Below are 15,182 nucleotides of genomic sequence, written 5' to 3'. Positions count from 1 at the left end.
AAAAAATGGTCTGCTTTGTGCGGAGTTGTCCTTTAAATACATGTAGCAGTCGGTCTTTATCTTCTTCGGGGACCTGCCGGGTTACAACCCAATGTCAGTAATTGTGAGGTTTCTCCATCAGGAGCCATAAAAATAACATTATTAAGCCGAAGTGTAACAACATCAACGTGGGAGTGCGGTCGCCGTCTCTCTCACATGGAATTTCGGCCAGAACTATATTTATTTGATTTGTTTTTCTTGTTGGAAATATTGGAATGTTCTAGTGTGGTATCCGGGGAATGCGGTCCCAGGACCTTCTCTGCATTCTTCCAAGTTTGACAAATCTATCAATAGTAGTCCAAGATTATTATTTTCTAATCAGCTCTGGATTTGAAGATTTTTTCCCATTGCCATGTAATGTAGAAACAGGTGCCGGTGCCGGCTTGTTGTCATTAGCTGTGTCTAACATGGTGATGGACGGTGCCGTAAAGCCGGCTATACAGCTGCCAGAAAAACAAATCGAATTTTTGGGATTTGCGCAGGGCTCAGAGAATGTAATCCAATCTCTATCTGAGTCATAATAAGTAAAAACAGCCTTCTGTAATAAACAATACCAACAAGTACATATTTACAATTGATTTGCTGTTCCTAATGCCGCCAGCATTCACCCAGTATTAGCGGTATATGTACCAGAGACATTGGCTTTATTTCTGAACATGCAAACGGCACACATTTACCATCTGCTCTTAAGATAAGGGTTGTTCACTGTACAATCCACCTCATTAATAAATAAGAAATTGCACATTGGGTGTAAATTAGGGTTGCCACCTGTCCGGGATTCACCCGGATGGTTCGGGTTGGGAATCATGCGTCCGGGTTTCAGACTGCCTGAAACCCGGACACATTACTCAGACTGGACTATGGCTTCCCAGCAGGTTTTCTGGCTGCAGTTGGCCAAGCTGAGAGTTTGTGTTACACTCTTTTTCACACTGCCCAAAGCCAGTACTAACAATACTAACAATTTCCTCACCCCCCACACTGACAGGAGAGGAGAGAGGGCTCAATCTGCACCTCTTTCTCCCCCCCCCCCACCCCTCTGTGTCTGTCCACAGTCCAATCCCCGGCGCTGTGTCTCAGAAAAAAGATAGTGGGGGTCAAAAATTGGAAGTCTAGAAGCCTCGGATACATCTGAATGAGAGGTGCTGACTCCCAAGGGGTGAGTGAGCTCACCATCCATCCCTGTCTGCAGGGCTGGACTTACCATTGGGCTTGACTGGGCTCAAGCCCATGGGCCCCGCCGAGGGGTGCCCTATTATGGACATAACACAGGGACTGGGCATGACCGTGAGCCGAGCCGAGTACACTCGGCTACTCTCGGCTCCGCTCGGGACTGCAAGAGGACAAGAGAGCCTCCGAGAGGCGCCATTTTTAAACTTCAAGTCTGCAATGACAAGGCTGCAAATGACACTGCCAAGGCTGCAGATGGACACTGATAAGGCTGTATTGATGGGCATTTAAATGTGTGTTTTTTCCTTAAAATTCCCTCCTAAACTTGGGGTGCGTGTTATACGCCAATAAATACGGTAATGTATAGAAGGTAGGGCCCGAAGGTGACTCGAGCCCAGGGGCCCCCACCACCCTAAGTTCTGCCCTGCCTGTCTGTGACTGAAGTCTCCCTCCTCTTCTCTCTCCTGCCTCTGAGTGAGCACACTAAAAGGTAAATCAGAGTTATCAGAGCATCCCTTACATCAGAGTTCCCCTTTACACCAGAGGCCACAGTGTTCTCCCCTTCCATCAGATTCCACTCCATACATCAGAATGCATAGTGTTCCCCCGTAAATCAGGGTTCCCAGAGCATCCCTTTAGAGGCCCCAGAGTTCTCCCTTACATCAGAGTCTGTAGAATCCCCCGTACAGTGAAAGGGAACTCTGTGCCAGTTCAGATGTAAAAGGGAAACTCTGTGGACTCTGATGTAACGGGGAACTCTTGTTATTAATGCCATATGATTAGAAATGTAATTTAATAGCAAAATATATCTATAGTTTATACTATTAAAAAATATGCTGTGCGCCACTAAAGTGTCCGGGTTTGATTTGAAGAATAGGTGGCAACCCTATGTGCAAATGTGCTTATACTTTTGCATGCAACAAAATAGCTGGACCACCCTTTACTTGTTGAGGGGATTGCGCTATAGAGCCAAGCTATACATATCGATTTCAGCGTTTCCCAAAACAAGGCATGCTATGAATGATAAATGTCATAATTGCTTCTCCTCTCAACCAAACTTTCAAGCCATCAAATAACTGGTGTCAATACAGTGCCTTGAAAAAGTATTCATACCCCCTATAACCACTTAAGGACTAGCCTCGCTTTGAGATTTTGGTGTTTACAAGTTTAAAACTGTTTTTTTCCCTAGAAAATTACTTAGAACCCCCAAACATTATATATCGTTTTTTTTTTTCTCTAACACCCTAGAGAATAAAATGGCGGTCATTGCAATACTTTTTTTCCACACCTTATTTGCGCAGCGGTCTTACAAGCGCATTTTTTTTGGACAAAAATTTACTTTTTTTAATAAAAAAAAAAAATAAGACAACAGGAATGTTTTATTTTATTTTTATATTGTAAAAGATAATGTTACGCCAAGTAAATTGACACCCAACATGTCACGCTTCAAAATTGCGCCCGCTCGTGGAATGACATCAAATTTTTACCCTTTAAAAATCTCCATAGATGATGTTTAACCACTTGCTTACTGGGCACTTAAACCCCCCTCAGTCCCAGACCAATTTTCAGCTTTCAGCGCTGATGCACTTTGAATGACAATTACGCGGTCATACAACACTGTACCCAAATGACATTTTTATCATTTTTTTCCCACAAATAGAGCTTTCTTTTGGTGGTATTTAGTTACAGCTCGGAGTTTTATTTTTTGCTAAACAAACAAAAAAAGATGCAAAAAAAAAAAATCATGTTTAATAGTTTGTTATAAAATTTTGCAAACAGGTCATTTTTCTCCTTCATTGAAGTGCGCTGATTAGGCGGCACTGATAGGCTGCATTGGTGGGCACTGATGGGCTGCATTGGTGGACACTGATAGGCTGCATTGGGGGCACTGATGGGCTGCATTGGTGGGCACTGATAGGCTGCATTGGTGGGCACTGATAGGCTGCACTGGTGGGCACTGATAGGCATAGTCAAGGCGGCACTAATAGGCACAGATAAGGCGGCACCGATGGGCACAGATAAGGCGGCACTGATGGGCAAAGATGGGCACAGATAAGATGGCACGGATGGGTGGCACGGATGGGTGGCACGGTCGGGCACTGATAGGTACCACTGATAGATGGGACTGATGGGCACTGATAGGTGGCACTGATAGGTGGCTCTGATAGGTGGCACTGCTGGGCACTGATGGGCGGCATTGCTGGGCACTGATGGGCGGCACTGGGGTGCAGCACCTTTGAGGCAGATTGTGGGCACTGTGGGTGGCACTGTGGGTGGCACTGCTGGGTGACACTGTGGGCACTGCTGGGTGGCACTGTGGGCACTGCTGGGTGGCACTATGGGCACTGCTGGGTGGCACTGACGGGGGGCACTTACTTTTTATTAGGGTGGCACTGCAGGGGGCAGGTGGGCACTGGCAGGGGGCAGGTGGGCGCTTGCATTGCTGGCCGTGATCGGGACTGATGTCCCGATCACGGCCGCCGGTGATCGGCTTTTTTTTTTCTCCTCGCGCTGTCAGCGAGAGAAGGAATAATAGCCGATTACCGGCTCCGTTATATCACATGATCAGCTGTCATTGGCTGACAGCTGATCACGTGATAAGGGGTCGGGATCGACCCCTTGCATGGATCGGTGATCAGGCGAGTCTCATGGACTCGCCGATCACAGAGCGCGCCGCGCGCGCCCCTCAGGGGGCGCGCAGGCCGCTCGTACACGGGACTACGTCAATAGACGTAGTCCCGGAAAAGGAGATCCGCGCTGTAGCCGTCATTTGGCTATAGCGCGGATTTCAAGTGGTTAAAAAAATTCTACAGGTTGCATGTTTTGAGTTACAGAGGAGGTTTAGCACTAGAATTATTTCTCTCGCTCTAACGATTGCGGTGACACCTCACGTGTGTGGTTTGACCACCGTTTTCATATGCGGGAGCTACTCGCGTATGTGTTTGACTCTGCGTGCGAGCTCGTCGGGAAGGGCTTTCGGCCGCCTTCGGCCCTTCCCGTCGGCTTTTTCGGCCCTTCTCATCAGCTGTCGGCCGCGCGCACGTGCGGGAGTGACGACATCGCGGCTCCGGGCACTCACGGCGCTAGAGCCACGATACCGGAAGACACGCCGAGGGAAAAAAATGTCAGCTCCCTTGGCGTGGATCGGGTAAGATACCGACGTCTCATTCTAAGGTAAGTATTTCATAATGAGCTAGTATGCAATGCATACTAGCTCATTATGCCTTTTCCCTTACCTGTGTAGAAAAAAAAAAGGTCAGCGGGTTTACTACCGCTTTAAGGCCACGTGGTGTTGGTCTAATTACTCTAATAAGATATGAAGCCGGGAGGCAAACTGACGAAATAGGGAAAAGAAAAAAAGTGGATAAAAAAAAGTGGATAGCATGCAGCAAATGTGAAGAATCCTGCGGTAAAATCCTCCTTACTCGCCTTAATCCAGGTGATGATTTATTGCCTTTTTCTCATTCGATTAGCCGAGTTGAGCGCCTGACTTTGACCTCGGAGTACTTGGTTGTGTACAGGTGTCTCCGCCGCACAGCTGGCCCCACACTAAACATCTTTCAGGGTGATTGACGTCCAGTGGTGCATGCTGGGAACATCTTGCCTGTGGCCTCTCCACTGTCAGGACAAATATGCAGCGAGATATTTATACAGGCACCAAGGAGATTACGGATTTTTTTACTGGAGAAAAAAAAGCAGACAAAACAGAATCAATTGCATACTGATTGTACGTACAAACAACCATTGTGGAGCTCAGGAGCTACTGATCAGAAAAAAAATACATCTGGGATTCTCAATTATTCACATAACTGCAAGGCTGAAGATAAGGCTGGAGTTCAGTTTTAACCTCCCTGGCGGGATGATTATTTCAGATTTTAGGTGCTGAAAGCGGTACAATTATTTTGCATGGAAATTTGGTGTTTTATATTGTAGTCCTGTAATTCTTAGGAATAGCTCACTTAAATCTGTGAAAACCAGAGTCTAGTAGACATCCCGGGTATGATAAAGTTTGAAAAATGAAATCATAAATTATAATATAATAAATAACTATAAATAATTATACCAAATAATAATATAACAATAATAAAAATGATTCAATAATGTAATCAAATCAAAAACGCAGAAATTTGCTGAGTTGCAGAATTGTCGCTGTCATTACTTTTCAGCATTTAAAGACGGATCTCTCCACAAATCGCTGTCGCTCAATTCTGCGAGTGATTCTAATTTATTATCGCTGTTTTCTAGCTGGTATAATATCTTTTTTGATGTAAAATGACAGTTTGGTTGCTATGGACAATCTCCAGTTTCCAGGCATAAAGAACAGTTTTTATAATATAAAACTGCATGCAGGACACTGGACAGACCACTAGGGACAAAGGGGATGTGAAATAATTACATACAGCGATGTCATCTGTAAGATTAGATTATACTGTATGTAATGTGTGTGTTTCACTTTTTGAATTTGGCGCCGATCTCCGTCCCCGTGCGTCGCAACACTCGCAGGGAGCGGAGATTGGCTCCGTGATAGATCGAGCGCAGCAGGGCTCGCTCGTACAGCAGGGGGACATCGCTGGATCCAAGGGAGAAGGTAAGTAAACCTCCTCCTGGATTCAGCGATGCGGTCCCGAGTCTGGCTCGGGGTTACCGCTTTTGGTGTAAAACTTCCACCCCGAGCCAGACTCGGGAATACCGCCAGGGGGGTTAATATATAGGACGTTTTTTCCTTTAGGCCCCTTTCACACTGGGGCGCTCAGCACGCTGGCGGCAAATGCTTTACCGTTGTTTTAGCTGCGCTGATCAGCCGCTAGTGGGGCAGCCTTAAAAAAGGGTTAAAACCGCCCGCAGGCGGTTTTGGAGCGCTGCCGCATTGTTTTCAATGGGAAGGGGCGCTTTAGGAGCGGTAAATATACCGCTCCTACAGCGCTCCAAAGATGCGGCTTGCAGGACTTTTTTGACCGTTCCTGCAAGTGCACCGCTCCAGTGTGAAAGCCCCTCAGGGTTTTCACATTGGAGCGCACTGAGCGGCTCTTTCAAGGCGCTTTGTAGGCGCTATTTTTAGCACTTTAGCGCCTGCAAATCGCCTCAGTGTGAAAGGGGCTTTAGGGAAACAGACAAAAACACCTTTTAATTATTATTATACAGGTTTTATATAGCGCCAACAGTTTGCTCGGCACTTTACAACATGGCTCAGCGCTTTACAACCAGAGTTTAACATTTAATAGTAGTAGATAAGGGATAGAACTGTGTGCCTTCCCATCCTCGTGAAAAAACACCTTTTTCATTTCTTGCGCAGGTGTCACAGGGATAGGAAACAAAGAGAAATCTCACCAGTGAGATAAAAGTAGAACCCCGGCAATAATTAAAAATTTTCTCCAGAACTAAAAAAAAAAAAGTTAGTTGACATATTTGACTTCGCCTAGGCTCACACTGACAGCGGGACTGAAATCGTGCGAGTTCAGCTGAACTTGCGCGATTCCATTCGCGCACATCAGTGCCACTTCAGGGGCGATTTTGGGGATATCTGTGCGGGTTCCTGCACAGATGTCTATACAAATCGCACCCCAAAGTCGCCAAAAAGTAGTACAGAAACTACTTTTGGAAATCGGTGCTACGTTGCAGAAGCGGCGCCGCACCGATTCGGCCGGCGTCATTGCCGGCAATGGGAACCTAGGCTTATTCCCAGCAACTGTCACGTGCCCAGAATGGTCCAAGGTCCTGGAATACTGTAAATCCACTGCGCGTGCAGAGGGATTACATGTTCAGTGGTTGCCCCGTGGCCAAAGGAGAAAATATAGGATGCGGGAAAAATGAAGGAAAAGATGGCAGCAGCAAGGAAGAGCATGGAGTCATCTGCACTGGAGGAGGGCAGACCCAGAGGAAAATCTGACATAATGTGTAAGATACAAGAGCTGTCGCTGCCTTCTTACTTCAGTTCTGCTTTAACCCCTTCATGCCGACATAGCGCAAATATGCGGCCTTCGGCTTGAAGGGGCTGTGCAAACACAGTGTGACATAAAATATTACAACAATCACTTTTATTCTCTAGGGTCTCTGCTAAAAAAAATATATATATATATAATGTTTGGGGGTTCTAAGTAATTTTTTCAGCAAAAAATACTGATTTTAACTTGTAAGGACAAGTGCCAGAAAAAGGTTTAGGCATGAAGGGGTTAAGCAAGAATCAGTAGCCATCGGGACAGGTTTTCTAGCCTCTCTGAGTAATGTTCCCCCTGAAAGCAGTCAGGCGGTGGTCATCTGCCTCATTCTGTATTCATGAGATGGTTAGCACAGTGGCAAAGTGGTTAGCACTTCTGCCCAGCAGCACTAAGATCAACAGTTAAAATCCCAACCACGACACTACCTGCCTGTAGTTTATATGTTCTCCTTGTGCCTGCGTGGGTTTCTTCCCACACTCCAAAAACATGCTGGTAGGTTACTTAGCTCCTGTCTAAAGTAGCCCTAGTATGTGCAGGAATCAGGGCCAGATTAACATAGGGGCTATTGGAGCTGCAGCTCCAGGCCCCTACTTTAATATAGGCCCAGCAGGGTTGCACTGACCATTTGGGCACTGCCATTGCCCTACTGATGCCGCCCACTGCCAAACTCGGCCCCAAATGCATTTTGAAAAAAAAAAAAAAAAAAATTTAATAAAAAAGAAATTGTAAAAAATAATACAAAAAATGAAATAAAAATATTTTAAAAAATGCTGACACCGTCCACTGCTCTACTGACTCCATCCACTGCCCTACTGACACCCTCCACTGCCCCCCCCCCCAAAGCATTGTGGGAAAAAAGGTTCAATTGTAAAAAATTAAAATCAAAAATAACAATGTAAACAATAAAAGATTGCAACAAATAATTGAATAATAAAATGTATAAATGTAAAATTTGGGCTCATTCAAACGGGTTCTCTTGCACATACAGTCTGAATGAGCAGTTTGTTTAAAATACATAATTAATTATAATAAAAAAATGTTTGTGTTTAATTTTATTTATTAACCATAAAAATGGCCCTTCAAAATCCTCAGCACCAGCAGGCCCATGATGCTCATAATCCGGGCCTGGCAGGAATGTGAGTTAGGGATCTTAGATTGTAAGCTTCTTGATGGCAGGGACTGATTTGAATGTGCAATATATATATATATATATGTCTAAATTGCCTAAATTTGTCAGCGCTATATACTGTAAGTACCTTTTAATAAATAAATGAGATAGGCAGCCGGTCCATCCAAACACCATCATATCAAGCAGTTGTCAATCCTTGCCAGTAGGCAGTATTTTGCTCAGCTGCGGCTCTCCACTGTAATTACATCAGCCAATCACCACCGCCTCTCAGCTGTACTGCCTGGGGGACCTTTAAAGACTTTCCTGAAAAACATACTGTCACAAAGTGAGATGTTAGTAAAATCCGAGGGCTGGAGCGGCGGTGACATAAATCCAATCGGAGTCTTCTTAATCTCTTAACAGCCCTTGATGAGTGGCGGTGATTCCTCAGATTTTGTTATCTTGTAGCTTTAATGTAATTTCCAAAAATGAGCTTTATGTAATTATTTTGTAATCATGATTAAAGGGCCACAGAGATCCAGAACTTTAATGTTTTTGCAAACTAATAACATGGGCTGCCAAGGATTAAAATGTAATGTAGAATGCCAAACTATTCAGTCGTTTTTCTGGGGTTGGAAGAAAATTTGATTGACAATATGACAATATTGCTTCTGGCTGGAGAAAAATGTGACTGTCACCAGGGATGCAGCAGATAAAGGGGAGATTTACTAAAACTGGTGCACACAGAATCTGGTTCAGCTGTACATCATAACTAATCAGCTTCCAGGTTTTCTGGTCAAAGTATAAATTGTTAGGGCCGGTTCACACAGGGGGCAATGCGAGGCGACACCGACTTGCCTCGCCGCGACCTGCCGCGACCTCAGCGGCGACTTGCAAATGACTTCTGTATAGAAGTCAATGCAAGTCGCCCCGAGGTCGCCCAAAAGTAGTACAGGAACCTTTTTTCTGAGTCGGAGCGACTTGAGTCGCTCCTCTCAGAACAGTTCCATTGTACAGAACGGGGGCGACTTGTCAGGTCGCGGCGAGGCAAGTCGTGTTGCCTCGAATCGCCCCCAGTGTGAACCGGCCCTTACTAAGGCTGGGTTCACACCGCTGCGGCAGCGAGAACCGGATGTGATTCGCACCGCACTGCAGTGCAAATCACATCCGATCTCTGTGCGATGCGAGTTCAGCCATACAGATAGTATGGCTGAATTCGCATCGCACCCGCCGCAAACTCGCACGGGACCCTTTTTTTGGTCCGCAGCAGAATTGGATCGCATGGGTGTTCACACCATGCGATCCGATTCCTGTCCGAGTTTGCAGATCGCACTGCGATATGCAAACTGATCTGGGGGTGTCATTAAGGTTTCACTGACACTCCCAGCAGTCCGCATAGGTGTGAACTGCCGGCGGGAGGCATGCGATGCGGGAAAACGCCGCAGATTCACGGCGTTCCCGCAGTGTGAACCCAGCCTAAACCCTAAACAGTAAAATCAGTCTGTATATGCAGTAAGGCCAGGTTCACATTGCTGCGATGCGGGAACGCCGCGAATCCGCGGCGTTTTCCCGCATCGCATTACTCCCGCCGGCAGTTCACACTGCCCTATGCGGACGGCTGGGGGTGTCAATGTTATGTTAATGACACCCCCAGATCCGTCGGCATATCGCAGTGCGATCTGCCGACTCGCACAGGAATCGGATCGCATGGTGTGAACCCCCATGCAATCCGATTCCGTTGCGGACCCAAAAAAGGGTCCCGTGCGAGTTTGCTGCGGGACCGCTGCGAGTTCAGCCATACTATCTGTATGGCTGAACTCGCAGCGCTACGGAGATCGGATGTGATTTGCTGTGCGAATCACATCCGGTTCTCCCCCCGCAGCGGTGTGAACCCAGCCTTAAGCATGCTTGTTATACTCACTTTGGACAGATCATGTGACACTTAGATTGCACACAGGTGGACATCATTTCACTAATTTTGTGACTTCTGAAGGTAATTGGTTGCACCAGAGCTTTTTATGGGCTTCATAAGAAAGGGGGTGAATAAATATGTACATGCCAATTTATACTTTTGCAAGGTATTGCATATGGCATTCCTACCCACCTTTGTGTGTTCCAGCTCCTCCTGCCAAATTCCCCATAATATAAAATAAATAAAAATCTAATTTAATTTCCTAGCACAGCCTCCTATCACCTACCATGTCATAGACCTCTCCTCTTCAGTCAGAGCTTGCAGTTTCTCCATCCTTCCCTTCACCTCTCCACTTATTTTTGTTCTCATTCACATGGCTAGATTTGCCATGGTGCTTGCAAATATGCATCTGGGAACCCAGAAGTATATAGAAAGCCACGGCTAGGAAGCCTGTACAAGTCAATGACAGGCAGACAGGAGTCACAGTTGTCTGCTGCACATCAGTCGGTTATATGCTGTTAGGGACAGATGATCAACCTTGGACACAATCAGGGATAACCATCTGTCCCTAACTGCTCAATGTGCAGATACAGTACATGCTTACAGCAGCAGACAGTCATGGCTCCTGTAGGCCTGTCATTGACATGTGCAGTCTTCCAGGCCTTTCCCTAAACACCTGGGCTCCCGGCAGGGCCGTTTTTAAGGCAGGGCAAAAGGGGCAGCTGCCCTGGGTCCTGTCATTGTTGCCAACTATTCCAGTTTAAATTCCCTCGCCCCTTGAAGTTTTAGTCTTGTGCTGTGTCCCAGATGACTCACCTGGAGACTCATGTAAATTACCGGCATTCATATGTAAATAGAGGCGGCTGGCGGCATTGATATGTATATCATGCCCCCCTGAGGTCATATCCACAGTAATCTCTAGCAACCAATCAACAAGCAGAAATCATGTACTGTAACCTCTAGCAACTAACCAGTGAGCTGTAATGTGTTCTGTAACCTCTAGCAACCAGTCAGTGAGCGGTAATGATACACTGAAACCTCTGGCAACCAATCGCAATAGCTGCCTGATCCGATTCAGTAAATTGATTTTGAGTCTAGCTGCTATTTATTGTATGTCTCAGAGCAGGTGGAGAGCGAGACTGCATGGGGGGAGGGGGCCCCCCCAAGAAAAGTTTTGCCCAGGGTCCAATCAATATTAAAGACGGCCCTGGCTCCCGGCCACAGATATCCGCAGTATATTGTAGCATCATGGCCAAATTGATCTTGACCTTATTCAATGCAGCTGCTGGGGAAAAAAGGAAGGGATACTACAGATTAACAGCTCTGAGTCTGCTGGGGCTACTGACATCAAAATTAAGATGGGATTTAGAATGTTTATACATAGGATGCTTTTAGAGTTACCGTATTTTTCACTCCATAAGACGCACCTGACCATAAGACAGACTTTGATTTTAGAGAAGAAAAACAAGAAAAAAAATATTCTGAACCAAATGGTGGTAGCTACCACAGACAATTCAATGATCCACATACATTATATTTATGATAAAGATAGATGATAGGACCTGCTATGGAGAATAAAGTCACAGACCCAGTAGAACAGTTGCTCGGTAATGGAGTCAATGAAATAATGCAAAACAATCCACGGATCAATAGTGATAGTACTGATTTGCCACAAGTAACATGTATGTGGGAAATAAAGCCTGGCACGCTCCCAGGATGTTTGCGAAGTTCACTCACCATAAGCCCACTGGGGCTAATAAGGAAAATAAGTTAAGAACGTTGCCTGGGATAGGTGTGGGTCCCTGGGAAAGGAACAAAGTTCTATGTTAACGTAGCCTCCAATATGGTATTGCCATATGAAGCAGAGACTGTGGGGAGAAGTTACGATTCCAGCACATGAAACCCTGTGCTGACCGCTATGATGGACTCAATCCTACAGCAGCCAGGGCTGGGTGCAATGGGGCATATTTGGTAAGGTAACACAGTGAAGGTATTTTCCCAGCGGGGGTTGATAGTTCTCGTATATGTCTCACCAATCACAAATTCACCCAGGCTTCCCCAACAGGTATGGTAATTTTATTTCACATGGGGGGATGATCCCATGCCCTGCACGTCAGGCAAGTCCCGTCAGGCAGACCATGTTCCGACTTCCGTGCGTGGCGTAATGCAGCTATTTCCGGGTATGGTTTTCCAGGGAACGCTGGATGTCTATGTACTCCTCTGTTCTGCCTAGAGCAGCCAAACGACAGCCCGGTATTGCAACACGGCGGGGGGTGGGGGGTCTGGTCAATATTCACTCCATAAGACTCACAGACATTTCCCCCCATTTTTGGGGGGAGAAAAGTCCATCTTACAGAGTGAAAAATATGGTAACTAACATGACTAAAACACATTAAATGCAGATATAATCTCATGAGAAGATTGTTGAAATGAATGCTCTGTCTTGCTAATTAATATTTATGGGCTCATTGAAATTGCAAAGTGTTCAGGTTCACATTCTTCACCACTATACTATAGGTACTGTCAGCCATTTGTTAGGGTATACATAAATTTGCAATACATAGCCTGGCGAAATTGAAGAACAAAGAAGTCGATTTTTTTTTTTTCAAATTTTTTATTTATTTCAAAAGACAAGAAAAAAGAACACAAAAACCATCAGATCTATAAAAAATAAGAACTAACACCAATTACATATATCAATATCGAACTTACATCACCTGACATAATCATATGCTTTCAAAAATACATGCATATAACATAATAAACATGTTAACCGTTTCTAGCAGGCCCTCAAACCTATTCAATTATTCCTCTATGCCTGGGTGTCTATTCTATCCAGTTGTAGTCAGTACCATACATGTCTCTGTGCCTCCTGTCTCCATTTTTCCCCTACTTAATAAAACCAAAAAAAAAAAAAAAATCCCAACCCAACCCCCCCAAAAAGGGGTAGATCTAATTGTCTCCCCAACGTTTTGCTAGGTGACCCTATGTAATTACATTTAGTTTAATCTACCAGGGTCTGCCCCTCATCAGAAAAAATAAATGTGTTCCAAGATGTCCATGTCTTAATAAATAGTTCCCTTTGATTGAATTTTGTAAAAATTCAATCCTCCATTTTCTTAATTTCCTCTACTTTTTTGAACCACATACCTATGGATGGTGCTTGTGTGTATTTCCAGCATAAAGGAATACATGCCTTGACTGCATCGAAAAGAAGCCGAATGACTGATTTTTTGTAGATTTTACTTGGAATATTAGATGCATGAAGCAAAAGAAGAGCCGGGTCATTTGAGATTGAGTATTCCCTGAAGTTTTAAGCTACATGTTGGATCGTCTTCCAGAAATATTCTAATTTTGGACATAGCCAAAAGACATTGTTGACATGAAAATTGTTCCCCTGTCTTCTTGACATCTCCAACATCGGTCTGACAAGGAGGGATATATCTTTTGCAATTTTACAGGAATATGATACCAACTTTAAAATTGGTCTCCTGTGTCTTAGTGCATATAGAGGACCTATATGTAAAGATAAGAATTTTTTGCCGTTGGCGTACCTTAAATTTATACCCAATATCTTTTTCCCATGCACTAAGGCATGGTGCCTGATAATCATCAGATGGCGTAATCAGTAGCTAATATACAGCTGATGGGGCATGAGGCAAAGCACCCTTATCTGAGCAATAGGTCTCATATCTGGTAAGATGTTGACTAAGGCTGTCCAGAGAGGGCAAGGACCGTAAGATGTGAGTGAATTGAAGGGCTCTCCAATGGTCTAATCTGAAGGGACCTGTTGTGTCTATGAGTTCTGACATAGACGGCCAGTTACTATCAGTTAGAAAGTGAGATGCCTGAAAATGACCATTTTGTCTCAATGAATAGAAGACCTGGAGGGAATGCAGGATTCCCCAGAATTGGATACAATAAATAGTAATTTGACGTAAAATGGTATTTAACAAAGAGCGACGAGCACACCCGCACGGTTAACCCCACCAACGGGTGATTCTTTATGTCATTTGGCATTAATGAGTAACACCAAGGTACCCTAATAAGTAAAATGTTACTTTGAGCTTGTTTTAAACCTGCCCATAGTTTAGTTGTTTGATGGCGGTTCCAATCAATAAGCCTAGTTAAATGTATAGCTTGTTGGTACTGCCAATCCACCATAGATTTTAGGGAGTGAGAGTTGTCGTCTATTCAATCTCGGTCTTTTATGGGCCCATATAAAATCCGAGAAAATTTTGCCCACCTGATCAAAAAATTTAGAAAGAATGTGGATCGGCAATGCCTCTTAAGGTTATTACACCTGCCAAACCAAGAGTGTACTCCCATGTGCCATTTATTGAGTAATACCCTTATGCCTTTTAATAGAGGTGGAAATTTTAAATCAAATATTTTAGATACATTGGGGGGAATATATGTACCCAAATATCTCAGAGCTGTTGTTGTCCACTTAAATGTAAAACTAGTTTGAAGTTCTAGAAGCTGAGAGTGTCCTATACCCACCCCCATCGCCTCTGACTTATTAAAATGAATCTTCAGATTTGACAGAGAGCCATATCTATGTAATTCACAAAGGAGAATCGGCAGAGAGATCACTGAATTTGCATATGCAGATACCTTATGTTGGGTGTCCCCTATCTTCACTCCACCTATGTCTGAGTTTAACCGGACCGTACACAGAAAAGGCTCCAGTGACAAAGCAAATAGGAGTGGCGAAAGGGGACAACCTTGTCTCGTACCATTCTTAATCATGAAGGGCTCCGAGAGCACCCCATTAGCTCTAACTCGAGCTGAAGGTTCCGAGTACAATGTACATATGCGGTCGATCATAACCTCCCTGATCCTCACATGTCTCAGAACCGCCGTCATAAATTGCCAATCAACCCTATCAAAAGCTTTCTCCGCATCTGTTCCTAAAAATATACAGGGGATACGATTCTTGTTTACTACATGGAGGAGGTTTAAAATTTTAGTTGTATTATCTCTAGCCTCACGGGTGGACACAAATCCAAACTGATCA

General features: G+C 44.7%; 1 protein-coding gene across 1 annotated transcript in view; it reads left to right on the top strand.

Moving 5' to 3' along the window:
• Positions 1-11,729: 11,729 nt before the first annotated feature.
• Positions 11,730-15,182, top strand: part of LOC143986493 (uncharacterized) — a 195,210-nt gene continuing 191,757 nt past the window's right edge. The window contains exon 1 of the mRNA XM_077484835.1: positions 11,730-11,844. Coding sequence (XP_077340961.1) covers positions 11,730-11,844 — 115 coding nt within the window. The remainder of the gene's footprint in view (positions 11,845-15,182) is intronic.

This window comes from Lithobates pipiens, unplaced genomic scaffold, assembly GCF_037356315.1.
Source record: "Lithobates pipiens isolate NorthernLeopardFrog02 unplaced genomic scaffold, aLitPip1_a1.2 Scaffold_166, whole genome shotgun sequence".
In the NCBI taxonomy this organism is placed as follows: Eukaryota; Metazoa; Chordata; class Amphibia; order Anura; family Ranidae; genus Lithobates; species Lithobates pipiens.
This window is presented reverse-complemented; position numbering and strand designations above follow the sequence as displayed.